The following is a 23,645-nucleotide window of genomic DNA, read 5'->3' as shown; positions in this document are numbered from 1 at the left end:
GTCCTAACGACCTGCTCCATCATGTTTATGTGGGGGTCAGCATGTAGGAGCGAGGATGGTGCGGTGCGCGCTCGTGCTAATGTATTTTGGGGGATTTAGTTTGAGGGGGCACAACATTTATTTGAGGGGGCCAGGCCCCCTCTTGCCCCTGCGTAGACCTGGACCTGCTTTTGTTCTGCCTTTGGGTTATTAGGTAACTACACTCTCATATGTATGTAATAACAAACAAATATGAATAAAGTAAAACTGTAAAGTAACAACAGATAAATAACAAAGAAAAGGTGTAAAGGAAAAGAAAGTGTGAAGTAGCAAATTAAAAAAAGTAAAAATATAAAGTGAAAAGGTAAAATAATAAAGTTACAATGTAAATGAACAAAGTTAAAATGCAGACAACCAAAGTAAAAACTGTACATTAACAAAGTTAAAAAAATGATAAAAAAAGAAACATGTAAAGTGAATTTTTAAAATAAAGTAAAAATCGCAATAGAAAAGTAAATAAAAGTCATTTTGTTGTTTTATGACGATGACAACATATCAACCAAGTTAATGTGTAAAGTAAAACAAAAATGTAAAGCAACAAAGAAAAATGATAAGTAAAAATGTTCCTTAAACTTAACATGCAAAGTAAAAGAACACTGTAAAGTAACAAAGTCAACATGTAAAATAAAAGAAAAAAGTTGTTTTACAAAAGAAAAAAAAGTAAAAAGGTAAACTAGTAAAGAGCTACAATGGAACCCAACAAAATGTAAAGTAACAAAGTTAAAATGTAAATGACCAGAGAATAATCTGTACATCAACAAAGTTAATAATTAGTTAAAAGGAAAGATGTAAAGTGATTTTTTAAGTAACAAAGTAAAAACATGTCAACCAAGTTAAAATGTAAAGGAAAAGAACACTGTAAAGCAACAAAGTAAAGCTGTAAAGTAAAAACCAATTAATATAAATCACAAAGAAAAAGAATAAATTAAGTTAAAATGTGCTGTAAGAAAGTAAACATGTAAAGTAAAACAAAAGTGTAATTTTACTAAGTTAAAGTTAAAAAGTAAAGTGAAAGATAAATGTAAAGTAACCACGTTAAAATGTAAAATAAAAGAACATTGTAGCAAAAAAATATAGAGTAACAAAATTAAAACGAAGATGACCAAAGTAGAAACTGTACATTAACAAAATTAAGATTAATGAAAAAGAAATATATAAAGTTACATTTTGAAATAACAAAGTAACAATGTTAAATTAAAATGTTTATTAACCAAGTTAACATGCAAAGTCAAAGAACACTGTAAAGTAACAAAGCAAAGCTGTAAAGTAAAAAAAAAACATTGTAAAGAAACCAACCCTGTCTCCACAAAATTACGTTCTGAGGAAACTAAACTGCATTCTCAAATACGTTTCAGAGGAACCTAGTTTGTCCCTTATTATGTTCGTCTTCAACATATCTTTTTTTTAATTTTTTCATTACGCTCCGTCTGAAACTGATTTTTTTCCTGCTTTTTCTTCATCGTGTTGGTGGGTAAAAATGAGCCTGTATATTCATCTGGGATGCATTTCACTCTTCTGAAAAGACATTATGTTTATTTACTCTTTTTTAAGTGATGTTTGAAGTTTCCATGCAGTCTTTTTCAACTTATTCTTGCCGTTAATTATATGCACGCACAACTCGCTCTCACATTGTGTAGTGACGAGGGCTGTTTAGGAGCTAATAATTACCTCCTGATGTATTTCTAACATACCTGTTTTGGGGTTGTTGTTTTTTAAGAGCAGCTCCAACAAGATCTGCCACCAGAGAAGACAGCTGGAGCTTCTCCGACGCTGCACTGCGGGTCTTGATCACCATGGAAACCAAGACGCGGTTCTGCGGTCATCTGAAAGTGATTACAACATTATCGTTCTTCACTGTTGTTTATTTCTGATAAAATAAACGTGTATTTCCCCTTACAGCGGTCTGCATGCTCCTCGTTACTTCCACCTTACGACCAGTCCCAATATGAAACGACCACATGGCTCATTTATGATCCAAATATTAATTCATGGTCCAAGTTATGACCAAGATCTATATTTTAAAATCAAGTATTTCCTATTGGTCACGTAAATATTATCACGGAGAATCACGGACTGAAAGAGTGTTTTTTTTTTTTTTTTAACAGATCGCGTTGCTCCGAGAAGTTTGAGCACAAATACAATTCTCTGCATTAAATAATGACTTCAGGTAGACTTTCAAAACATAACAAAATCACTAAAATAGTTTCTGAAACAGATCAGAAGCCACAATATGAAACATTTAAAAAAAAAAGATATCGAACGGAGAAGTCTCTAAATTATAATCTACACAATGCTTCTCTAGCAATAAATGCACATTTTTATCTTCATATTTTCCACTCGGTTTATGGATGCGATCTGCAGTGTTTTTGTTTAAATGCGCAATCTGTCTGTTTTGTCTTCTAAAATGCCGCCCCGCTGGTTGCCAGGCTGTTGCTATGGACTCTGAACTCTGACCCGGAAGTACGTCACGGACTGATTTTTTTTTTTTAAACGGAGCGAGTTTTTGATCTTAAACTAATTATATTTGTCTACAAATACGCTTCTGTGCATTATATAACAAGTTCTGTTTAATTTTAAGAGTAATATTTATTTTGAATCAGATGTGTGTTTTCATCTTCATACATTTGCTGAAACAAGTTTGTTATAAATCAAGCAATCATTGAATCGATCACTCTGTCTGCATTTATGTGTTATAACATTAAGATCAAACTTTTTAAACTGTTTTAATACTATTCCAGTAGATTATGAAGTATTGACGTAACGACAACAAAGAAGAAAAGGGTGACAAATCGACTGATTTCTTTAAGATAGATAGAACTTTATTCATACCTTTGGTGGGACCTGACGATAAAAGTCGATCTAAAAGCAGCACAACACCAGCGTCACGTGCGCGTGTGCAGAGGAGAAGGAGCCCAATCCTGAAAAATGGACTTTTAGATAGATACTTTTATTAATCCCCACATGGGGAAATTCAAGGGTCATTTAGTAGCAACACATAAAACAGGACAGAATCATAAAAAATAGCATTTAAAAACAACAGAAAAAAAAGAAGAATCCCGTGTACAAACCCCAGCACATACTGTTACAGTAACAGTGCTCTTTATAAAATCGAATGGCAGCAGGAATGAATGATCTCCTAAAGCGCTCCGTCCTACAGCGCTGAGAGGAGACGGTCTGATCTGTGGCTCCTCTGAGCAGACAGAGTCTCATGTAGAGGCTGCCTGGTGTTACTGAGGATGGATGGACGGATGGACTGTTATGAGCTGTTAACATGGTTAGTGTGTGATTGGCTCACAAAAACTTCTTTTTGGCTGATGTTTCTCTTCATTCATGCATATTTGAGTATTCTGTCAGAATAATTAGTGCAAGCTCTAGCTCCCTTCACACCACTGATGTGCAGCATGGTGGCGTACTTCAGCACGAAGGAGAACCTCTCAACACAGATGTGCTGCACTAGATCCACCAGACGGAGCTGCAGAGGCCTTCTCTCCAACTTCAGTGTAAAATACACACTACAAGGCCTGTTTCTTTCTTTCTTCATGCTGTGAGAGCTGGATTATTGTCAGACAGTCCTCTAGAGGTGCCCCACAAGGTCATTAAACCCTCTGAGGCCTCGCTGAGACATGAAGCCTGTTATGACCTTTGACCTCTGTTGCTCTATTGCTCTTATTTGACCTCCACAGCAGATACAGACCTAAAACTTGAACTGCGAGGCCTCTGGGAGCTATAAAATCGTGACCTGTTGGACTTTTTTCATAAGCTCCTCCCAAACAGGAAGTAGCTTCAGGAAGGAAGTGGGGCTTCCAAATTCTACATATGACTTTCTGGCAGAGGTGTGAACACATCCCACAAATCTCAGCTTATTTGGAGCAAATCTGACCAAATGATGATGCTTTATTGATTCTTTTAACTGGACACTGCGGCGCCCTGTATGGGCAGCAGAAAGGACTTGATGGAGTTGAACCACTGCAGATGTGATCCTGAGGGAAGACAGAACAACATACTAACATTTCAACTTCCTAAGTTGAATGGAAACGACTTTATCAGCTGATGACACTGGGGGAATCAGAGTCTGTGACCTTTACCCTCTCAGAGCCTTTGTGAGCAGTCTGGAGGATCAAATCCAGGTTCTGATATAAAATGTTGCCTGTCTACCCAGAAAATTGAAATTGCAGGAGGGGAGTTTAGGAGAACACTTTGCCAGGGTTTGAGGAGCTGCTTATTGGAGTTGGGGTTTGTCTGAGACAGCGCTCTGGCCTCTGATTTGATCCCGACTCCAGACTGCTTACAAAGGCTCTGAGAGGCTTTATCATCAGCTGATGATAAAGCCTAAAGAGTTCGCCAAATAAAGCAAATCTGACCAAATGATGATGCTTAATTGATTCTTTTAACTGGACACTGTGGTGAACATTTTATATCAGAACCTGGATTTGATCCTCCAGACTGCTCACAAAGGCTCTGAGAGGGTAAAGGTCACAGACTCTGATTCCCCCAGTGTCATCAGCTGATAAAGTCGTTTCCATTCAACTTAGGAAGTTGAAATGTTAGTATGTTCTTCTGTCTTCCCTCAGGATCACATCTGCAGTGGTTTAACTCCATCAAGTCCTTTCTGCTGCCCATACAGGGCGCCGCAGTGTCCAGTTAAAAGAATCAATAAATCATCATCATTTGGTCAGATTTGCTCCAAATAAGCTGAGATTTGTGGGATGTGTTCACACCTCTGCCAGAAAGTCATATGTAGAATTTGGAAGCCCCACTTCCTTCCTGAAGCTACTTCCTGTTTGGGAGGAGCTTATGAAAAAAGTCCAACAGGTCACGATTTTATAGCTCCCAGAGGCCTCGCAGTTCAAGTTTTAGGTCTGTATCTGCTGTGGAGGTCAAATAAGAGCAATAGAGCAACAGAGGTCAAAGGTCATAACAGGCTTCATGTCTCAGCGAGGCCTCAGAGGGTTTAATGACCTTGTGGGGCACCTCTAGAGGACTGTCTGACAATAATCCAGCTCTCACAGCATGAAGAAAGAAAGAAATAAGCCTTAGTGTGTATTTTACACTGAAGTTGGAGAGAAGGCCTCTGCAGCTCCGTCTGGTGGATCTAGTGCAGCACATCTGTGCTTGAGAGGTTCTCCTTCGTGCTGAAGTACGCCACCATGCTGCACATCAGTGGTGTGAAGGGAGCTAGAGCTTGCACTAATTATTCTTACAGAATACTCAAATACGCATGAATGAAGAAACATCAGCCAAAAGAAGTTTTCGTGAGCTAATCACACACTAACCATGTTAACAGCTCATAACAGTCCATTTTTCAGGATTGGGCTCCTTCTCCTCTGCACACGCGCACGTGACGCTGGTGTTGTGCTGCTTTTAGATCGACTTTTATCATCAGGTCCCACCAAAGGTATGAATAAAGTTCTATCTATCTTAAAGAAATGAGTCAATTTGTCACCCTTTTCTTATTTGTTGTCGTTACGTCAATACTTCATAATCTACTGGAATAGTATTAAAACAGTTTAAAAAGTTTGATCTTAATGTTATAACACATAAATGCAGACAGAGTGATCGATTCAATGATTGCTTGATTTATAACAAACTTGTTTCAGCAAATGTATGAAGATGAAAACACACATCTGATTCAAAATAAATATTACTCTTAAAATTAAACAGAACTTGTTATATAATGCACAGAAGCGTATTTGTAGACAAATATAATTAGTTTAAGATCAAAAACTCGCTCCGTTTAAAAAAAAAAAATCAGTCCGTGACGTACTTCCGGGTCAGAGTTCAGAGTCCATAGCAACAGCCTAGCAACCAGCGGGGCGGCATTTTAGAAGACAAAACAGACAGATTGCGCATTTAAACAAAAACACTGCAGATCACATCCATAAACCGAGTGGAAACTATGAAGATAAAAATGTGCATTTATTGCTAGAGAAGCATTGTGTAAATTATAATTTAGAGACTTCTCCGTTCGATAGTCTTTTTTTTAAATGTTTCATATTGTGGCTTCTGATCTGTTTCAGAAACTATTTTAGTGATTTTGTTATGTTTTGAAAGTCTACCTGAAGTCATTATTTAATGCAGAGAATTGTATTTGTGCTCAAACTTCTCGGAGCAACGCGATCTGTTAAATTAAAAAAAAAAAAAAAACACTCCTTCAGTCCGTGATTCTCCGTGATAATATTTACGTGACCAATAGGAGATACTTGATTTTAAAATATAGATCTTGGTCATAACTTGGACCATGAATTAATATTTGGATCATAAATGAGCCATGTGGTCGTTTCATATTGGGACTTGTCGTAAGGTGGAAGTAACGAGGAGCATGCAGACCGCTGTAAGGGGAAATACACGTTTATTTTATCAGAAATAAACAACAGTGAAGAACGATAATGTTGTAATCACTTTCAGATGACCGCAGAACCGCGTCTTGGTTTCCATGGTGATCAAGACCCGCAGTGCAGCGTCGGAGAAGCTCCAGCTGTCTTCTCTGGTGGCAGATCTTGTTGGAGCTGCTCTTAAAAAACAACAACCCCAAAACAGGTATGTTAGAAATACATCAGGAGGTAATTATTAGCTCCAAAACAGCCCTCGTCACTACACAATGTGAGAGCGAGTTGTGCGTGCATATAATTAACGGCAAGAATAAGTTGAAAAAGACTGCATGGAAACTTCAAACATCACTAAAAAAAGAGTAAATAAACATAATGTCTTTTCAGAAGAGTGAAATGCATCCCAGATGAATATACAGGCTCATTTTTACCCACCAACACGATGAAGAAAAAGCAGGAAAAAAATCAGTTTCAGACCGAGCGTAATGAAAAAATAAAAAAAAAGATATGTTGAAGACGAACATAATAAGGGACAAACTAGGTTCCTCTGAAACGTATTTGAGAATGCAGTTTAGTTTCCTCAGAACGTAATTTTGTGGAGACAGGGTTGAAAGAAACACACCTAAATTAACAAAGTCAAAATGTGAAGTAAAAGAAAATATGAATAAAAATTTAAAAAGTAAAGTTACAAAAGTAAAATGTAAAATAAAGTAAAAAGTAAACTAATACAGTTACAATGTAAAGTAGGGAAAAATTAAAGTAACAAAGTTACAGTGCAGATGACCAAAGTAAAACGTGTATGTTAACAAAGTTAAAAATGAATGAAAAAGAAAGATGTAAATTGAATTTTTAAAGTTAAAAAGTAAAATTTTATATCAATCAAGTTAAAATGTAAAAGAAAAGAATAATGTAAAACAACAAAGTAAAACTGTAAAGTAACAACCAATGAATATGAATTACAAAGGAAAAGTCTATGTTAACAGGGTTAAAATGTGAAGTATAAAAAAAGTAAAGTACCAAAAGTACCCAAAAAAATTTGAAGCTAAAATGTAGACGACCAAAGTAAAATCTGTACATTACCAAAGTTAAAAATTAATGGAAAAAGTTGTCAAGTAAATTTTTAAAGTAACAATGTTAAAATGTTAAAAGAAATAAAATTAAAATATAAAGTGAAAAAATATTGTAAAACAACACAGCAACACTGTAAAGTAACAACAGATGGATGTAAATAAAAAAATGTGCAAATTTAAGTTAAAATGTAAAGTAAAAGAAAACGTAAAGTAACAAATTAAAAAAGTAATGTTACAAAAGACCCATTCCCGGATAAGTGGTGGAAGATGGATGGATGGACCTTACAAAAGGAAAATATAAAGTAACAAAGTAAAAAGGTAAAGTAATAAAGTTATAACGTAAAGTAAAAGAAAATGTAAAGTAACAAACTAAAAATGCAAAGTAGAAAAAAAATCTAAATAAAAAGTACAACAAAAATGTAAAGAAACGCAACATAAAGTTAAGTTCAAATGTGAAGTAAAAGCAAAATGTTAAAGTCAACATGTAAAGCAACAGAACATTGTAACGTAACAAGGTAAAACTGTCAAGAAAAAAGAGATTACTTTAAAGAACAAGAAAAAGTGTAAATTAAAGTGAAAATGTAAAGTAAAAGAAATTGTGAAGTAAATGAAAACAGTAAAGTTCCAACAGTTTGTGTGTGTGCACGCGCAGTCTATTGCGTGCGCGCGCGCGCGCACACACACACACACACACACACACACACACACACACACACACACACACACATACACACACACACACACACACACACACACACACACACACACACACACACACACACCCCACCTGGGGAACCCAGGCAGAGCTTTATATGAGCGTGTTGTTCGTCTGTACCGTCAGTTTCATGTTGAAGATCCGAATGAGCGGCGCTGCTCTGACACACACACACACACACACACACACAGTGTCTGACTGCCTCATCTCACACACACACACACACACACACACACACACACACACACACACACACACACACACACACACACACACACACACACGCTGATGGTCTGTGCTGTCTGATTGCCTCCTCACACGCTCTGCTTGTCTCCTGGCCGCCATGTGACAGCTCCGCTCGTCCGTCATGAGGAACTCCACCCAGGTGTCGTTCTTCGTCTTGGAGGCCTTCCTGGACGTGGGTCTAGTGAAGTACCTGGTCTTCCTCTTCATCATGTGCTTCTATGTTCTGACTCTGTTCTCCAACCTGCTGCTGATCGTGGTGATCTGTGTGAACAGAACCCTTCATGAGCCCATGTACCTGTTCCTGGTCAGCCTGTTTGTCAACGAGCTGTACGGCAGCAGCGGCCTGTTTCCGCTCATCCTGGTCCAGGTCCTGTCGGACTCTCACATTGTGTCGGCGCCGCTCTGTTTCCTGCAGATCTTCTGTCTCTACATGTACGTGAACGTGGAGTTCTACACCCTGGCCGTCATGTCGTACGACCGCTACCTGGCCATCTGCCGCCCGCTGCAGTACGGCGCCCAGATGAGGGCCGGGAAGGTGGCGCTGCTGCTGGCGGTGTCCTGGCTCCTGCCCGTGGTCGTGATCACGGTCATGACGTCTCTGACCGTGTCCCTCCGGCTGTGTGGAAACGTCCTTGACACTCTCTACTGCAACAACTACTCAGTGGTGAACCTGGCGTGCTCCGACACCACCACCAACAACATCTACGGCCTGGTCTACACCTTCCTGGTGCTGGCGGGGCTGACGGTGCTCATCGTCTTCTCCTACCTCAAGATCCTGAAGGTGTGCTTCTCCAGCTCGGCACAGACCCGGCAGAAGGCCGCCAGCACCTGCGTGCCTCACCTGGCCTCGCTGCTCAACTTCTCCTTTGGCTGCTTCTTCGAGATCGCCCAGAGCCGGGTCCGGATGGGCGGCGTGCCGGCCGCCCTGCGCATCATCCTGTCCATGTACTTCGTCACCTGCCAGCCGCTCTTCAACCCCGTGCTGTACGGGCTCAACCTGACCAAGATCAGGGTCATCTGCAGGAATCTGCTCTTCCACGGACCGTGAGATGGACCGCGGACCGCTCGGCTTCCCAGAGACAGGGACGCTCAGCACAGAAGCCGAAACTGCTCTCAGAATGAACTCCCGAACACACAAACCACCAAACCACCCACGTAATGCACGTAACCCTCTGAGGTTGCAGCCAGGTTCCCTGATTTTGGAGTGCCTGAACGGTTTTTGAAAAATGCCTGAACCCTGTCATGTATTAGACTTTATTTCTGTTTGCAGGGTAAGTTGCTCTAGATGAACATGTCAGCTGCAGGAGATTCGCTTGAATGTTTACCCAGTAAATGTCACCTTGAAGAGACGAGTGATGGCTGATCCTGAGGCCTTCATACTGACACTGAAGTGAAGGCCGGTCTGATCGTCTCTCATCACCAAAAACAAGGACTACATGAACCGAAACGAGGCGGGACGGCTCTTGGTGGACGCTGGTCCGGATCGGCTCAGGACGGGGATTTGAGGCTGTTCAGCTGGTTTCAGTTCATCTGCCTGTGCGTGAATGAAGAGAGAGAGGATCAGTGTGTCCTGTTCTCTCTGCTCGCTCGTCCTCCTGCACTCTGACTCCTCAGAGATCACTCAGAGCAGCTATTCATGCTGAACATTTATCTATGTTTCAGGAACAAATAATATTTTGTAAACAAAAAAGTCTCCTGTTTATCACTTAATTCGTTATGATTGCTTTTTTTGTGTGTTTACAGTCTGTCGACTCTGATTCCTGGACGTTACTTTGTGTGAATGACAATAAATACGATTCAATTCAGGCTTTATTTCTTTTTGTCCTAATAAATACAACAACACAATCTGTTTGGAGCCTTTATACACTGGATAGGAATGAAACGAGAGCAGGTCTGGTTCCAGACCCCCCATTAACTTAACAACCAGGTAACCAGCACAGTAACCACGGTAACCATAGTAACCGTGAGCTCAGACTGAGACGTGGACATGAGGGCCGTTTCCATGGTGCTCTGCTGTCGGACGGCTTGACTTTCAGCCACTGACTGTTCCAGCTTCTCTCCACTGGTTTGGATCATTTCTTGAAACAGAAATTACGTTTTCAAAACTCTGAGATGTTTTGGTAAAAGACTCCGACAGTCCAGCTCAGCACCACGGTTCTCCTGCTGAAGCTCTTCTCTCTCCACAGCTCTTCACTCATGTTCCAAAGCTTCATTTCTTTCCCATATTAACAGACAGCCCCAAAATGTAAAGATCCTTCTGAACAGCTTTGACAGACCAGACGTTCTCAGTTCTCTTGGTTCTCTTGTCAAACACAACCTGGACTGTTCAGCTCAGCACCACGGTTCTCCTGCCAGAGACCACGTCTCTTCAGAACAGCTCAGGAGGAAAAACTACATTTCTGTCTCAAACCAATGGCCAGTGCACTCAAAAAGCTTCGTCTCTTTGGCATGGTGAGTCTCTGACAGTCAGAATGTTCAGATGTTTTGTCTCTAAAGGAATACTCCGAAGATTTTGGACCCAGGCCCTATCCCTATCATTTACAAAGTGAGATAAGCTCATAAATACCATTGTTGTGTCTGTGCGTCCAGCAGCTGGATCCCAGCTGTTAGCATCGTAGTTAGCTTAGCTCAACTGCGGGAGGTGAACAGGAGACAGAGCCGGACTGACAAAAGTGGACAAAATCCTCCTTCCAGTGGTCCAGGGGACGGCGTATTAGCATGTGAAGTAAATCTCAATGGTTATAAATAGGGCTGTCAAAAATAACGCGTTAATTGCGTTAATTAATTTATGTAATCAATCTCGTTAAAATTTCAAACGCAGTTTAACGCATGCGTATCATGACAAGCCTCACCTCTACCAGCGGGTGGCGGTAGTGCACCCGCGTGGAATGCAAGCTGCCTGCAAGCTGCCTGCAAGCTGCCAACAACCGAAGAAGAAGAAGCCTCACCTCAGCCTAGGCTGATCGAGAAGCTTTTCCGGCACTACAGACTGTTTATCTGCTCCTTTATTACGGATTATTTAGAGAAAATTAAGCACATACACTGTCAGTATATTATCATTAAGTATTAAAGTTTATTTAGCTTTTTTTTCTGTTTCTGGATCGCGGGGGCGGTGCCGGAGCGATTAGTTAGTTTTACTTCTGTCTGCAGACCTCCTCCTCCCTCCAGACAGTCCGCTCTCTCTTTCCACGAGTTTTTCACTCTTTCGGTGTCTTTAAGTGGAGCCATCAGGCTGGAGCTCCGTCTACTTTCACTTTTACCGTCATGTTTTGTCTGCTGCGTGGACGTCGGGTCCGCGTGGAAACTAGCGGACAGGAATTCATGATGATTTTTACGTCACGCGAACCAGCGCACACCCACGCGGACATGTGAAGCTGGACGGGCAGCAGACAGGAGGCAGAGGAGGCCTGGGGGCAACTCATTTATCAAAACAGAAGAAGAAAGCAATATGGAAGGAGATCAGCCGGCTGGATAGTCATTTTTTAAAATGTTTCATATTGTGGCTTCTGATCTGTTTCAGAAACTATTTTAGTGATTTTGTGATGTTTTGAAAGTCTACCTGAAGTCATTATTTAATGCAGAGAATTGTATTTGTGCTCAAACTTCTCGGAGCAACGCGATCTGTTAAATTAAAAAAAAAAAAAACACTCCTTCAGTCCGTGATTCTCCGTGATAATATTTACATGACCAATAGGAGATACTTGATTTAAAATATAGATCTTGGTCATAACTTGGATCATGAATTAATATTTGGATCATAAATGAGCCATGCGGTCGTTTCATATTGGGACTTGTCGTAAGGTGGAAGTAACGAGGAGCATGCAGACCGCTGTGAGAGTAAATACACGTTTATGTTATCAGAAATAAACAACAGTGAAGAACGATAATGTTGTAATCACTTTCAGATGACCGCAGAACCGCGTCTTGGTTTCCATGGTGATCAAGACCCGCAGTGCAGCGTGGGAGAAGCTCCATCTGTCTTCTCTGGTGGCAGATGTTGTTGGAGCTGCTCTTAAAAAACAACAATCCCAAAACAGGTATGTTAAAAATACATCAGGAGGTAATTATTAGCTCCAAAACAGCCCTCGTCACTACACAATGTGAGAGCTAGGTGTGCGTGCATATAATTAACGGCAAGAATAAGTTGAAAAAGACTGCATGGAACCTTCAAACATCACTAAAAAAAGAGTAAATAAACAATGTCTTTTCAGAAGAGTAAAATGCATCCCAGATGAATATACAGGCTCATTTTTACCCACCAACATGATGAAGAAAAAGCAGGAAAAAAATCAGCTTCAGACCGAGCATAATGAAAAAATAAAAAAAAGATATGTTGAAGACAAACATAATAAGGGACAAACTAGGTTCCTCTGAAACGTATTTCAGAATGCAGTTTAGTTTTCTCAGAACGTAATTTTGTGGAGACAGGGTTGCACACACACACACACACACACACACACACACACACACACACACACACACACACACACACACACACACACACACACCCCACCTGGGGAACCCAGGCAGAGCTTTATATGAGCGTGTTGTTCGTCCGTACCGTCAGTTTCATGTTGAAGATCCGAATGAGCGGCGCTGCTCTGACACACACACACACACACACACACACATACACACACACACACACACACACACACACACACACACACAGACACACACACACACACACACACAGTGTCTGACTGCCTCATCTCACACACACACACACACACACGCTGATGGTCTGTGCTGTCTGATTGCCTCCTCACACGCTCTGCTTGTCTCCTGGCCGCCATGTGACAGCTCCGCTCGTCCGTCATGAGGAACTCCACCCAGGTGTCGTTCTTCGTCTTGGAGGCCTTCCTGGACGTGGGTCTAGTGAAGTACCTGGTCTTCCTCTTCATCATGTGCTTCTATGTTCTGACTCTGTTCTCCAACCTGCTGCTGATCGTGGTGATCTGTGTGAACAGAACCCTTCATGAGCCCATGTACCTGTTCCTGGTCAGCCTGTTTGTCAACGAGCTGTACGGCAGCAGCGGCCTGTTTCCGCTCATCCTGGTCCAGGTCCTGTCGGACTCTCACATTGTGTCAGCGCCGCTCTGTTTCCTGCAGATCTTCTGTCTCTACATGTACGTGAACGTGGAGTTCTACACCCTGGCCGTCATGTCGTACGACCGCTACCTGGCCATCTGCCGCCCGCTGCAGTACGGCGCCCAGATGAGGGCCGGGAAGGTGGCGCTGCTGCTGGCGGTGTCGTGGCTCCTGCCCGTGGTCGTGATCACGGTCATGACGTCTCTGACCGTGTCCCTCCGGCTGTGTGGAAACGTCCTTGACACTCTCTACTGCAACAACTACTCAGTGGTGAACCTGGCGTGCTCCGACACCACCACCAACAACATCTACGGCCTGGTCTACACCTTCCTGGTGCTGGCGGGGCTGACGGTGCTGATCGTCTTCTCCTACCTCAAGATCCTGAAGGTGTGCTTCTCCAGCTCGGCACAGACCCGGCAGAAGGCCGCCAGCACCTGCGTGCCTCACCTGGCCTCGCTGCTCAACTTCTCCTTTGGCTGCTTCTTCGAGATCGCCCAGAGCCGGGTCCGGATGGGCGGCGTGCCGGCCGCCCTGCGCATCATCCTGTCCATGTACTTCGTCACCTGCCAGCCGCTCTTCAACCCCGTGCTGTACGGGCTCAACCTGACCAAGATCAGGGTCATCTGCAGGAATCTGCTCTTCCACGGACCGTGAGATGGACCGCGGACCGCTCGGCTTCCCAGAGACAGGGACGCTCAGCACAGAAGCCGAAACTGCTCTCAGAATGAACTCCCGAACACACAAACCACCAAACCACCCACGTAATGCACGTAACCCTCTGAGGTCGCAGCCAGGTTCCCTGATTTTGGAGTGCCTGAACGGTTTTTGAAAAATGCCTGAACCCTGTCATGTATTAGACTTTATTTCTGTTTGCAGGGTAAGTTGCTCTAGATGAACATGTCAGCTGCAGGAGATTCGCTTGAATGTTTACCCAGTAAATGTCACCTTGAAGAGACGAGTGATGGCTGATCCTGAGGCCTTCATACTGACACTGAAGTGAAGGCCGGTCTGATCGTCTCTCATCACCAAAAACAAGGACTACATGAACCGAAACGAGGCAGGACGGCTCTTGGTGGACGTTGGTCCGGATCGGCTCAGGACGGGGATTTGAGGCTGTTCAGCTGGTTTCAGTTCATCTGCCTGTGTGTGAATGAAGAGAGAGAGGATCAGTGTGTCCTGTTCTCTCTGCTCGCTCGTCCTCCTGCACTCTGACTCCTCAGAGATCACTCAGAGCAGCTATTCATGCTGAACATTTATCTATGTTTCAGGAACAAATAATATTTTGTAAACAAAAAAGTCTCCTGTTTATCACTTAATTCGTTATGATTGCTTTTTTTGTGTGTTTACAGTCTGTCGACTCTGATTCCTGGACGTTACTTTGTGTGAATGACAATAAATACGATTCAATTCAGACTTTATTTCTTTTTGTCCTAATAAATACAACAACACAATCTGTTGAAGTCTCTTCAGAACAGCTCAGGAGGAAAAACTACATTTCTGTCTCAAACCAATGGCCAGTGCACTCAAAAAGCTTCGTCTCTTTGGCATGCTGAGTCTCTGGCAGTCAGAATGTTCAGATGTTTTGTCTCTAAAGGAATACTCCGAAGATTTTGGACCCAGGCCCTATCCCTATCATTTACAAAGTGAGATAAGCTCATAAATACCATTGTTGTGTCTGTGCGTCCAGTAGCTGGCTCCCAGCTGTTAGCATCGTAGTTAGCTTAGCTCAACTGCGGGAGGTGAACAGGAGACAGAGCCGGACTGACAAAAGTGGACAAAATCCTCCTTCCAGTGGTCCAGGGGACGGCGTATTAGCACGTGAAGTAAATCTCAATGGTTATAAATAGGGCTGTCAAAAATAATGCGTTAATTGCGTTAATTAATTTATGTAATCAATCTCGTTAAAATTTTAAACGCAGTTTAACACCTGCGCATCATGACAAGCCTCACCTCTACCAGCGGGTGGCGGTAGTGCACCCGCGTGGAATGCAAGCTGCCTGCAAGCTGCCTGCAAGCTGCCAACAACCGAAGAAGAAGAAGCCTCACCTCAGCCTCGGCTGATCGAGAAGCTTTTCCGGCACTACAGACTGTTTATCTGCTCCTTTATTACGGATTATTTAGAGAAAATTAAGCACATACACTGTCAGTATATTATCATTAAGTATTAAAGTTTATTTAGCTTTTTTTTCTGTTTCTGGATCGCGGGGGCGGTGCCGGAGCGATTAGTTAGTTTTACTTCTGTCTGCAGACCTCCTCCTCCCTCCAGACAGAGTCTCTCTCTCTTTCCACGAGTTTGTCACTCTTTCGGTGTCTTTAAGTGGAGCCATCAGGCTGGAGCTCCGTCTATTTTCACTTTTACCGTCATGTTTTGTCTGCTGCGTGGACGTCGGGTCCGCGTGGAAACTAGCGGACAGGAATTCATGATGATTTTTATGTCACGTGAACCAGCGCACACCCACGCAGACATGTGAAGCTGGACGGGCAGCAGACAGGAGGCAGAGGAGGCCTGGCACCAACTCATTTATCAAAACAGAAGAAAGCAATATGGAAGGAGATCAGCCGGCTGGCCCCATGGATTCTACTTGATTGATTAAAAAAATGTTGAAGCAGTTTTCTGTTTTCCACACAAAAAGGAACACTGGCTAAGAATGACCTGTTTAATTGTGCAAGAATAAAGTGTGGTATCTCTCAGTTTGACTTTTCTTGTGGTACTACATTTGTTACAGACCTGAAAATGTAACTCCTGCCAAAAGCCAACTTTAGAGGGACTGCAGAGGGAGCGCTGCACACACACAGACAATATGTTATGGTGTGCATGTCTTAGTTTTTTGAATATTTATTTTATTTGGAGCCTTAAATATAAAACACATCACGTGTTCAATATATATAATCATGTCCTGTCGTTTTTTGGTGAATGCAATACAGGAAAAAAGGGTATATTTCACACATAGTTGGACATTGTGATTATTTGTGATTAATCATGATTAATTAATTTGCAAGCTGTGATTAATCTGATTAAAATTTTTAATCATTTGACAGCCCTAGTTATAAAACATTTTAAAAGATGTGTTTTCCTTTTCAATCTGTTAAAATAACATTTTGATACACACAGACCTGCACAAGCATAGTGCTCCGCGGAAGGATATACCGGAGCACAGCAGTAGAAGCCGTAGACTCAGCAGCAGTGATAAGAAAAGGAAGAAAAAAAATTAAAGTAAGAAGAACCTTCAAGTTTAGACTGCACACAATGAATACTTCCAAAGGAAATTATAATTTTTATTCACACACAGTAACTTCCATCCATCAAAGGTTCAACAAACTGTAACATAAACACAAACAAACAAACAGCAAGAAGTAAAATGGTATGTAGCCTCCTGTGCTGTAAATGAAGCTGGAGTTTCACAGCTCACCGCTTCATTGTTCACCCTCCTCACCCTCATGTAAGCAGATCCATGTCTGGTATTCATGGTGTTGCAGTTTGTGCTTGACTAGTTTTAAAAGTTGATCAGATGTAATGAAACGATGCTGATCTGTTTTGGAGAGAACAACCATTAGACTGAGAATCAATCAATCAGTTTAGATCAACAGGATCGATTCACGTGGAAACTGAGCTGAATCCAGCCTGACTGACATTAACGTTCTGAGACACTGAGACAGACGACTGAGAAGCAGCGTTCTGTTGGGAGCAGTGACAGAGCTCAGAGGTTTGTCCATGTTGTTTTCAGAATGTCATTTCTGTCTCAATAAATGAGCCAAACCAATGGACAAAAACTGATTTGAAAGAGAAACGTGGTTTTGAGTCCAGAGTGACGGTTCTGGAGAGACGTGAGCGTCATCAGGTGAATTCTGCCGTTCTGTTCAAAGACCTCAGAGTTTTGAGACACGGGCCAAACTGAAAGCTGCTAGCACTTTTCCACCTGTCGGCTCATCACTTTCTGTTAGTCTCAGTCTGAACGGCTGCGTGGAGCGCAACAAGATCAGATGGGAGTGCCAGTTTTTCAGAATAAAACTCAGAGCAGACTAACAGAAATTTAAATGTCCTTTTTCAAAATCATCCATCTTCGCCTCATCCAGTTGATGATCCTCAGTCTTCCTCTTCCTGTTTGAGGTTTCGTTTCCCTTCACAGTAAAAGCGTCGATTCCTGTCAAAATGATTTACACTGAACTCACTTCCACACTTTGATCTGAAAGGTATTCTTACAGATCTTGCGTATTTTGGACATCTGCATGCCGTAGAGGACGGGCGTCAGCAGCGGCTGCATGAGCAGGAAGTAGAGCGACAGCAGGACGCGCAGCGAGCCAGGGACGTGGCTCATGTCGAAGCGGCTCTGCAGGATCTCGAAGCAGCAGCCGAAGGAGAAGTTGAGCAGCGACACCAGGTGAGGCGTGCAGGTGCTCAGCGCCTTCTGCCTCATCTGCTCCGAGCCGCCGAAACACACCTTCAGGATCTCGGCGTAGGAGATGACGATGGCGAGCAGCGGGAGCCCGACGGACAGCACGATGCCGATCAGGCCAAGGACGTTGTTGACCCGGCTGTCGGAACACGTCAGCCTCACGATCAGGAAGTTCTGACAGTACAGGCTGTTCAGGACGTTTCCACACAGCGGCAGGCGGAGGTTCAGGCTGATGGTGACCACACACCTGAGGACAGAGTACAACCAGCAGGACAGAACGAAGGCCAGCACCTTGTCCGGCGTCATCAAGCGGCCGTACCGCAGCGGGCGGCAGATGGCCAGGTAGCGGTCGTACGACATGACGGCCAGGTTCAGGAACTCCATGTTAGCGTAAGAGTAGATGACGAAGATCTGCAGGAAGCAGAGCGGCGCCGACACGGTGTGAGAGTCCGACAGGACCTGGACCAGGAGCAGCGGGAACAGGCCGCTGCTGCCGTACAGCTCGTTGACAAACAGGCTGAGCAGGAACAGGTACATGGGTTCATGAAGGGTTCTGTTCACACAGATCACCAGGATCAGCAGCAGGTTGGAGATGACAATCACAGTGTAGAACGTGACAGCCGCCAAGAAGAAGAAATACCGCAGAGTCCCCACCTCCTCGTACCCTCCCAGCACGAAGAATGAAATCACAGGAAAAGACCGATTCAGCATCCTTCTGGAAGGTTTCGCTTCTTGGACTCAGGCGACCGGGTACACGTGGAGGCAGGGTGGCGCTCTCCCTTCCCCACCCCTCACTTTAAGCTCTCCGTCCCTTCACCTCTGGCTCCACCTCATCCTGAGAGCGCAGCTCTTCATTCGAGGACGGTTACGTCAACCCGGGGCCCCGTCACCGAGGAAACCCGGGGCACCATTACCAAGGCAACCCAAGGCCCCGTTACCGAGGCGACCCGAGATCCCGTTACCGAGGCAACCCAAGGCCCCGTTACCGAGGCAACCTGAGGTCCCGTTGTGGTGATATTCACATGATTGAAATCTGAAAACAGATTTTCATGTCTTCATGTTGGAAACTAGGAAAACTCTGACAGAGGAGGAAATTCTTTTTCTGGTGTGAAACGATTCAGTCGGCTTCTCCAAGTGTAACTGAGAAAAAGATTTCGAAGTCAAAGTTCTTTTCTGTTTCATTCAATCAGTAGTGAAAACTCAGCTTTCAGGAAATTCTCATGCTGTTGTCGTGTAAACGACAGAAAACCTCACTTTCTGAAAACACTTGGGGGCCTCTCAGAGGAAGAGCAGGGTTAGAACATGGACCAGAACCAGAACTGGGACCAGGACCAGGGTCAGGGTCACATGTAGGATCCGGATCAGGATCGAGTTGGGGATCAGGGTGAGATGATCCAGATGCTGCCTGATGACCCTCTGATGACCTCCGGCTGTCCAGGTCAGTGAGATGCAGGGTTAAGTTCTGGTTCCAGGTCCAGTTCTCTGCTCAGTGAGATGCTCTCACTGATCCAGTTCTGGGGTCGGGGTTCTGACTCCCCCATGGCGCCGTCTCCATGGATACGGGGGAAATGCTGCACCCGGTCATGGGCACCGTGGTCAGAGTGTTCATGTTTACAGTGTGTCGTGTTCTGCAGTGTGTGTGTGTGTGTGTGTGTGTGTGTGTGTGTGTGTGTATGTGTTTGAATAGAGTGTCTGGTTTATTCTGATTTCAAAGTAATCTGAAATTTCATGTAAACCTTCATTCCCCTTTAAATTAACTCTGCTCGATCTCTTGTCCTGTTGCTATAGGGCACATGTTCCAAGATGGCCGCCTGGAACGTTGGACTCAAACAGAGAGGATTTATTTACGGAGCCTTAGAAGAAATTCAAGCGATGGAAAGAGAGGACGGATGGAAAAATGAAAAGGCAGACCTTTTCAATCCATACTGACAAAGTTAATCAAGACAGAAAGAACAACAACAAACAGGAAGTGGAGTTTGTTTACTTCCTGTAAATATGGATACAACACTCCTCCTCCTGTCCAATCAGAACCTTCACGACCCCCCCGATCTAAAGAGGAATTAAATAAAGGTGTTTCCATGTAAACCTTCATCCAGAATTACTGCTCCCATGTAAACATGAAAGAATACACCAAATAAAAGAAAACACAACATTCCATGTCTAGAACCAGAAGAACCTGGCCACCAGAGGGCGCCAAAGAGTCTCAAAGCACAGAGTTTAAGGCTCAAAGCATGTTTTATGTTTGAAAAAAAAACAGATGAGTCAGCATTTCATTCATATGTGTCACATAACAGCTACGTTTAAGCCTTTACAACAGAAGTATCGTTTCATGGAAAAGCGTCTGTAATAATAATAATAAACACAAAGACAAGCGGCAGGAGCAAGAAGAACACAGCTTCACTGAAACAGCAGCTGACAAACTGGAGAAGAGAAGTTTGAAGCTGGAAGCTGAAGCGTCTCCAGACATCCTGAAGGACGAAGAGTAAATAAACGTATCAAGTTCCTTCAACTATTCTTTTTTTTTCTATACAGTTCACAGATCTGAAGCCATTTTGACCAAAAGAGACGTTTTGGTGAGTTTTCACCAAAACAAATTTAACTTCAACCTTTAAAATGCTCAACAGAGCAGCTTAGTAAGAAAATAAAAAAGTTTCTTATGTTGCATTTAAGACATTTGAATCAGGATTCAGGATGGGAAACAATTCATTTCTGTTTCATCCTTTTTCAAGACCCTTTTTTTTTCTTTCAGTATTTCTAGAATACACTTTAGTTCATGTTTTTTGTGCCTTTTTTTTAAGCCAAGAGATGAATGTTCTTTTGAAAATGAATAAATTGAATATAAGGTAACGTGTTCATTTCCATATAATGTTGTTAAAGCTTCATCGAGCCACTGAAAGTCCACATGTGGCTCCAGAGCCGCAGGTTGGACACCCTGGTCCAGGGTGTGTTGAGGTGGGGGGCCACAGAACCCTACGGTGGTAAAAATATGGTTCCTGATCAGGAAGACGGTTTGGAGAGACTGCTCTGCAGAACGTCTGTGTGAATGAAGGTGGTTCTGTAGATCTTGCGTATTTTGGACATCTGCATGCCGTAGAGGACGGGCGTCAGCAGCGGCTGCATGAGCAGGAAGTAGAGCGACAGCAGGACGCGCAGCGCGCCGGGGACGTGGCTCATGTCGAAGCGGCTCTGCAGGATCTCGAAGCAGCAGCCGAAGGAGAAGTTGAGCAGCGACACCAGGTGAGGCGTGCAGGTGCTCAGCGCCTTCTGCCTCGTCTGCTCCGAGCCGCCGAAACACACCTTCAGGATCTCGGCGTAGGAGAAGACGATGGGGAGCAGCGGCACCAGCACGGTCAGGACGATGCCGAACAGCCCGTAGATGTTGTTGACCCGGTTGTCCGAACAGGCCAGACGAGCCACCAGGTAGTTGTGACAGTACAGACTGGGGATGACGTTCCCACAGCGCAGCAGGCGCAGGTTCAGAAACAACGGGATGAGGAACTTTAAGAAGGAGTACAGCCAGACGGCCACGCTCAGGACCAGCGCCTTGTGGAGCGTCATCAAGCGGCCGTACCGCAGCGGCCGGCAGATGGCCAGGTAGCGGTCGTACGACATGACGGCCAGGTTCAGGAACTCCACGCTGCCGTAGGTGTAGAGACAGAAGATCTGCAGGAAGCAGAGCGGCGCCGACACGGTATGAGAGTCCGACAGGATCTGGACCAGGAGCAGCGGGAACAGGCCGCTGCTGCCGTACAGCTCGTTGACAAACAGGCTGACCAGGAACAGGTACATGGGCTCATGAAGGGTTCTGTTCACACAGATCACCACGATCAGAGACATGTTGACGAACAGAACCGACATATAAAGGAGAGCGGTGACCAGGAAGAAGAAGTACCGCAGGTTCCCAACATTCAGATAAGCTCCCAGAATGAAGTAAGACACAGTGAAGTTTGACATGATGCGAGGCGAGAACAGCAGCAGGGACTGGAGCTCAGTGGAACCAGACACAGAACACAGAGTTCAGCATCAGTCCTCATGAGTTCTCATCACACTGCGGTCCCACCGCAGCCCGATGAGCCACATCAGAGCTCCTCTCTCTCTCTCAGCTGATTTATACTCGACAGGAGGAGCTCAGGGACTAACACTCATTCCCAAAGCCCCAGGATCCTCCAAGAACCTCCAAGAACCACTCCAAGTCAGACCAAAACCCCTAAAAACTCCCCAGAACCGCCAAGAACTACTCCAGCTCAGACCCAACCCCCTATAAACCCCCCAGAACCATTAAGAACCACTTCAACCCAAACCCAAACCCCTATAAACACCCCCTCGAGAACCTCCAAGAACCACTCAAATTCGCACCCAAACCCCTATTACCCCAAGAACCACCAAGAACCACTCCAACTCAGACCCAAACCCCTAGAAACCCATCTAAGAACTGCCAAGAACCACTCCAACTCAGACCCAAATCACCAGAAATCCCCACCTTCACCCTCTCCACCCCCACCTCTGCTGTTCATCATCATCATTACTTCTATTACTTTAAATGATAAGAAAAAATCATCATCATGCAGAACAAACACCCAGATGACCCGATCAGGTCCAGGTCATGTTCAGCTGATTTCATTCTTCTAAAATGGATCTTTCTTGAATCGATGAACCAGTGGCGCTAACCACGTCCTGCTTGAGGTAAAAGTGTCGGAGATGTTGGAATTTGTTGTGTTATTTTAGAAACTGAGGCTCCGATTAAACGACAAGTGAAAACCCAAAACTGTTGTGGGGTCTGTGGAGAACGGCGCTTTGGCAGCGCCTCGGCTCTGTCATCATGGAAACGGGCAAGATTTATTGAAAACGTTCCAACTCCATCTCTTTGTAAAGATGAACAATGTTTTCCTCCAGAGTATCAAGATCCCAGTCCACATTCTCCTGGTCCTGGTCTCAGTCCAGATTCTCCTGGACTTGGCAGTTTTAGAGTTGACAGTCGCCGTAACAACAATCCCACTCGGTGTTCTGTCCATGTGAATGTCCGTGTTCTCCATTGCTAATGTTTAGAATCCCGAAGCGACTGCCCCTCAGTGGGTAGAGAGGGAAGGTTGTTGGTCCAATTCCCCATCTTCCTGTCTGTCCACGTACCGAAGGTGTCCTTGAGCAAGACACTGCCCCCAGTGGACGGCCTGAGCTCCTGCACAGCAGATGTGTGAATGTGAGTGTGAGTGGGTGAATGTGATCGACAGTGAGAGCTGAGAGCAACGTTTCCTCTCAGAAACTATGGAGACCCAATCAGAACCAGCACCAGAACCAGAACCCCGGACTGTGTTCAGGATCAGCGCTCTGATTCTTTCTGAAAGCCCCGAGTGGACCGGCTGCAAACTGGAGCTTAGCATAAGTTTGATCCGAGCTGCTTGACAAAACGACACGATGAAGGATCGAAAAGCAAAACTTTACATCAGGGCGATAATGACCTCCGCCGCGGGGCTGGCCTCTAATGAGCTGCTGGCGTGGCTCGGTCCTGTGGGGGTGAGGGGGTCATTACCAACCCCCACCCCCCGGAGGAGTATCGGAGCTCCCAGCCTTCCAGCTCAATGCTGAATAATTTGCTTCAGAGGGAATTACTGGAAAGAGTTGCTGATGTGAGGAAAGTGTGACCGCTGGGACGCCATTACAGACACGGCTGATGCAACTTCACCCAACGTGACGGAGACGAGGACAGAGACGAGGATGAGGAAGGACGAAGGACAACAGAGACGAGGATGAAGACTAAAAACAGCAA

General features: G+C 44.2%; 4 protein-coding genes across 4 annotated transcripts; 2 read left to right on the top strand and 2 right to left on the bottom strand.

Annotated features, from left to right (window-relative positions):
* Window positions 1–8,517: 8,517 nt before the first annotated feature.
* On the top strand, window positions 8,518–9,444 carry LOC115400656 (olfactory receptor 10A3-like). Its single transcript, XM_030108663.1, has one exon. The coding sequence runs from the start codon at window positions 8,518–8,520 to the stop codon at window positions 9,442–9,444; it is 927 nt and encodes a 308-aa protein (XP_029964523.1).
* A 3,770-nt stretch (window positions 9,445–13,214) lies between these two features.
* LOC115400655 (olfactory receptor 10A3-like) lies at window positions 13,215–14,141 on the top strand. The gene has a single exon (XM_030108662.1). It carries the CDS (start codon window positions 13,215–13,217, stop codon window positions 14,139–14,141), a length of 927 nt encoding a protein of 308 aa, XP_029964522.1.
* Window positions 14,142–17,653: 3,512 nt separating this feature from the next.
* On the bottom strand, window positions 17,654–18,592 carry LOC115400654 (olfactory receptor 11A1-like). The gene has a single exon (XM_030108661.1). The coding sequence runs from the start codon at window positions 18,590–18,592 to the stop codon at window positions 17,654–17,656; it is 939 nt and encodes a 312-aa protein (XP_029964521.1).
* A 2,286-nt stretch (window positions 18,593–20,878) lies between these two features.
* Window positions 20,879–21,835, bottom strand: LOC115400653 (putative gustatory receptor clone PTE03). The gene has a single exon (XM_030108660.1). It carries the CDS (start codon window positions 21,833–21,835, stop codon window positions 20,879–20,881), a length of 957 nt encoding a protein of 318 aa, XP_029964520.1.
* Between the last annotated feature and the right edge of the window lie 1,810 nt (window positions 21,836–23,645).

Source organism: Salarias fasciatus, chromosome 14, assembly GCF_902148845.1.
Source record: "Salarias fasciatus chromosome 14, fSalaFa1.1, whole genome shotgun sequence".
NCBI classification, from domain to species: Eukaryota; Metazoa; Chordata; class Actinopteri; order Blenniiformes; family Blenniidae; genus Salarias; species Salarias fasciatus.
Note: the sequence above shows the minus strand (reverse complement) of the source record. Positions and strands in the feature narration are given on the sequence as shown.

Bases quoted from the DNA above. Each gene is read 5' to 3' on its own strand.
- LOC115400656 (XM_030108663.1), top strand. From the start codon at position 8,518: ATGAGGAACTCCACCCAGGTGTCGTTCTTCGTCTTGGAGGCCTTCCTG.
- LOC115400655 (XM_030108662.1), top strand. From the start codon at position 13,215: ATGAGGAACTCCACCCAGGTGTCGTTCTTCGTCTTGGAGGCCTTCCTG.
- LOC115400654 (XM_030108661.1), bottom strand. From the start codon at position 18,592: ATGCTGAATCGGTCTTTTCCTGTGATTTCATTCTTCGTGCTGGGAGGG.
- LOC115400653 (XM_030108660.1), bottom strand. From the start codon at position 21,835: ATGTCAAACTTCACTGTGTCTTACTTCATTCTGGGAGCTTATCTGAAT.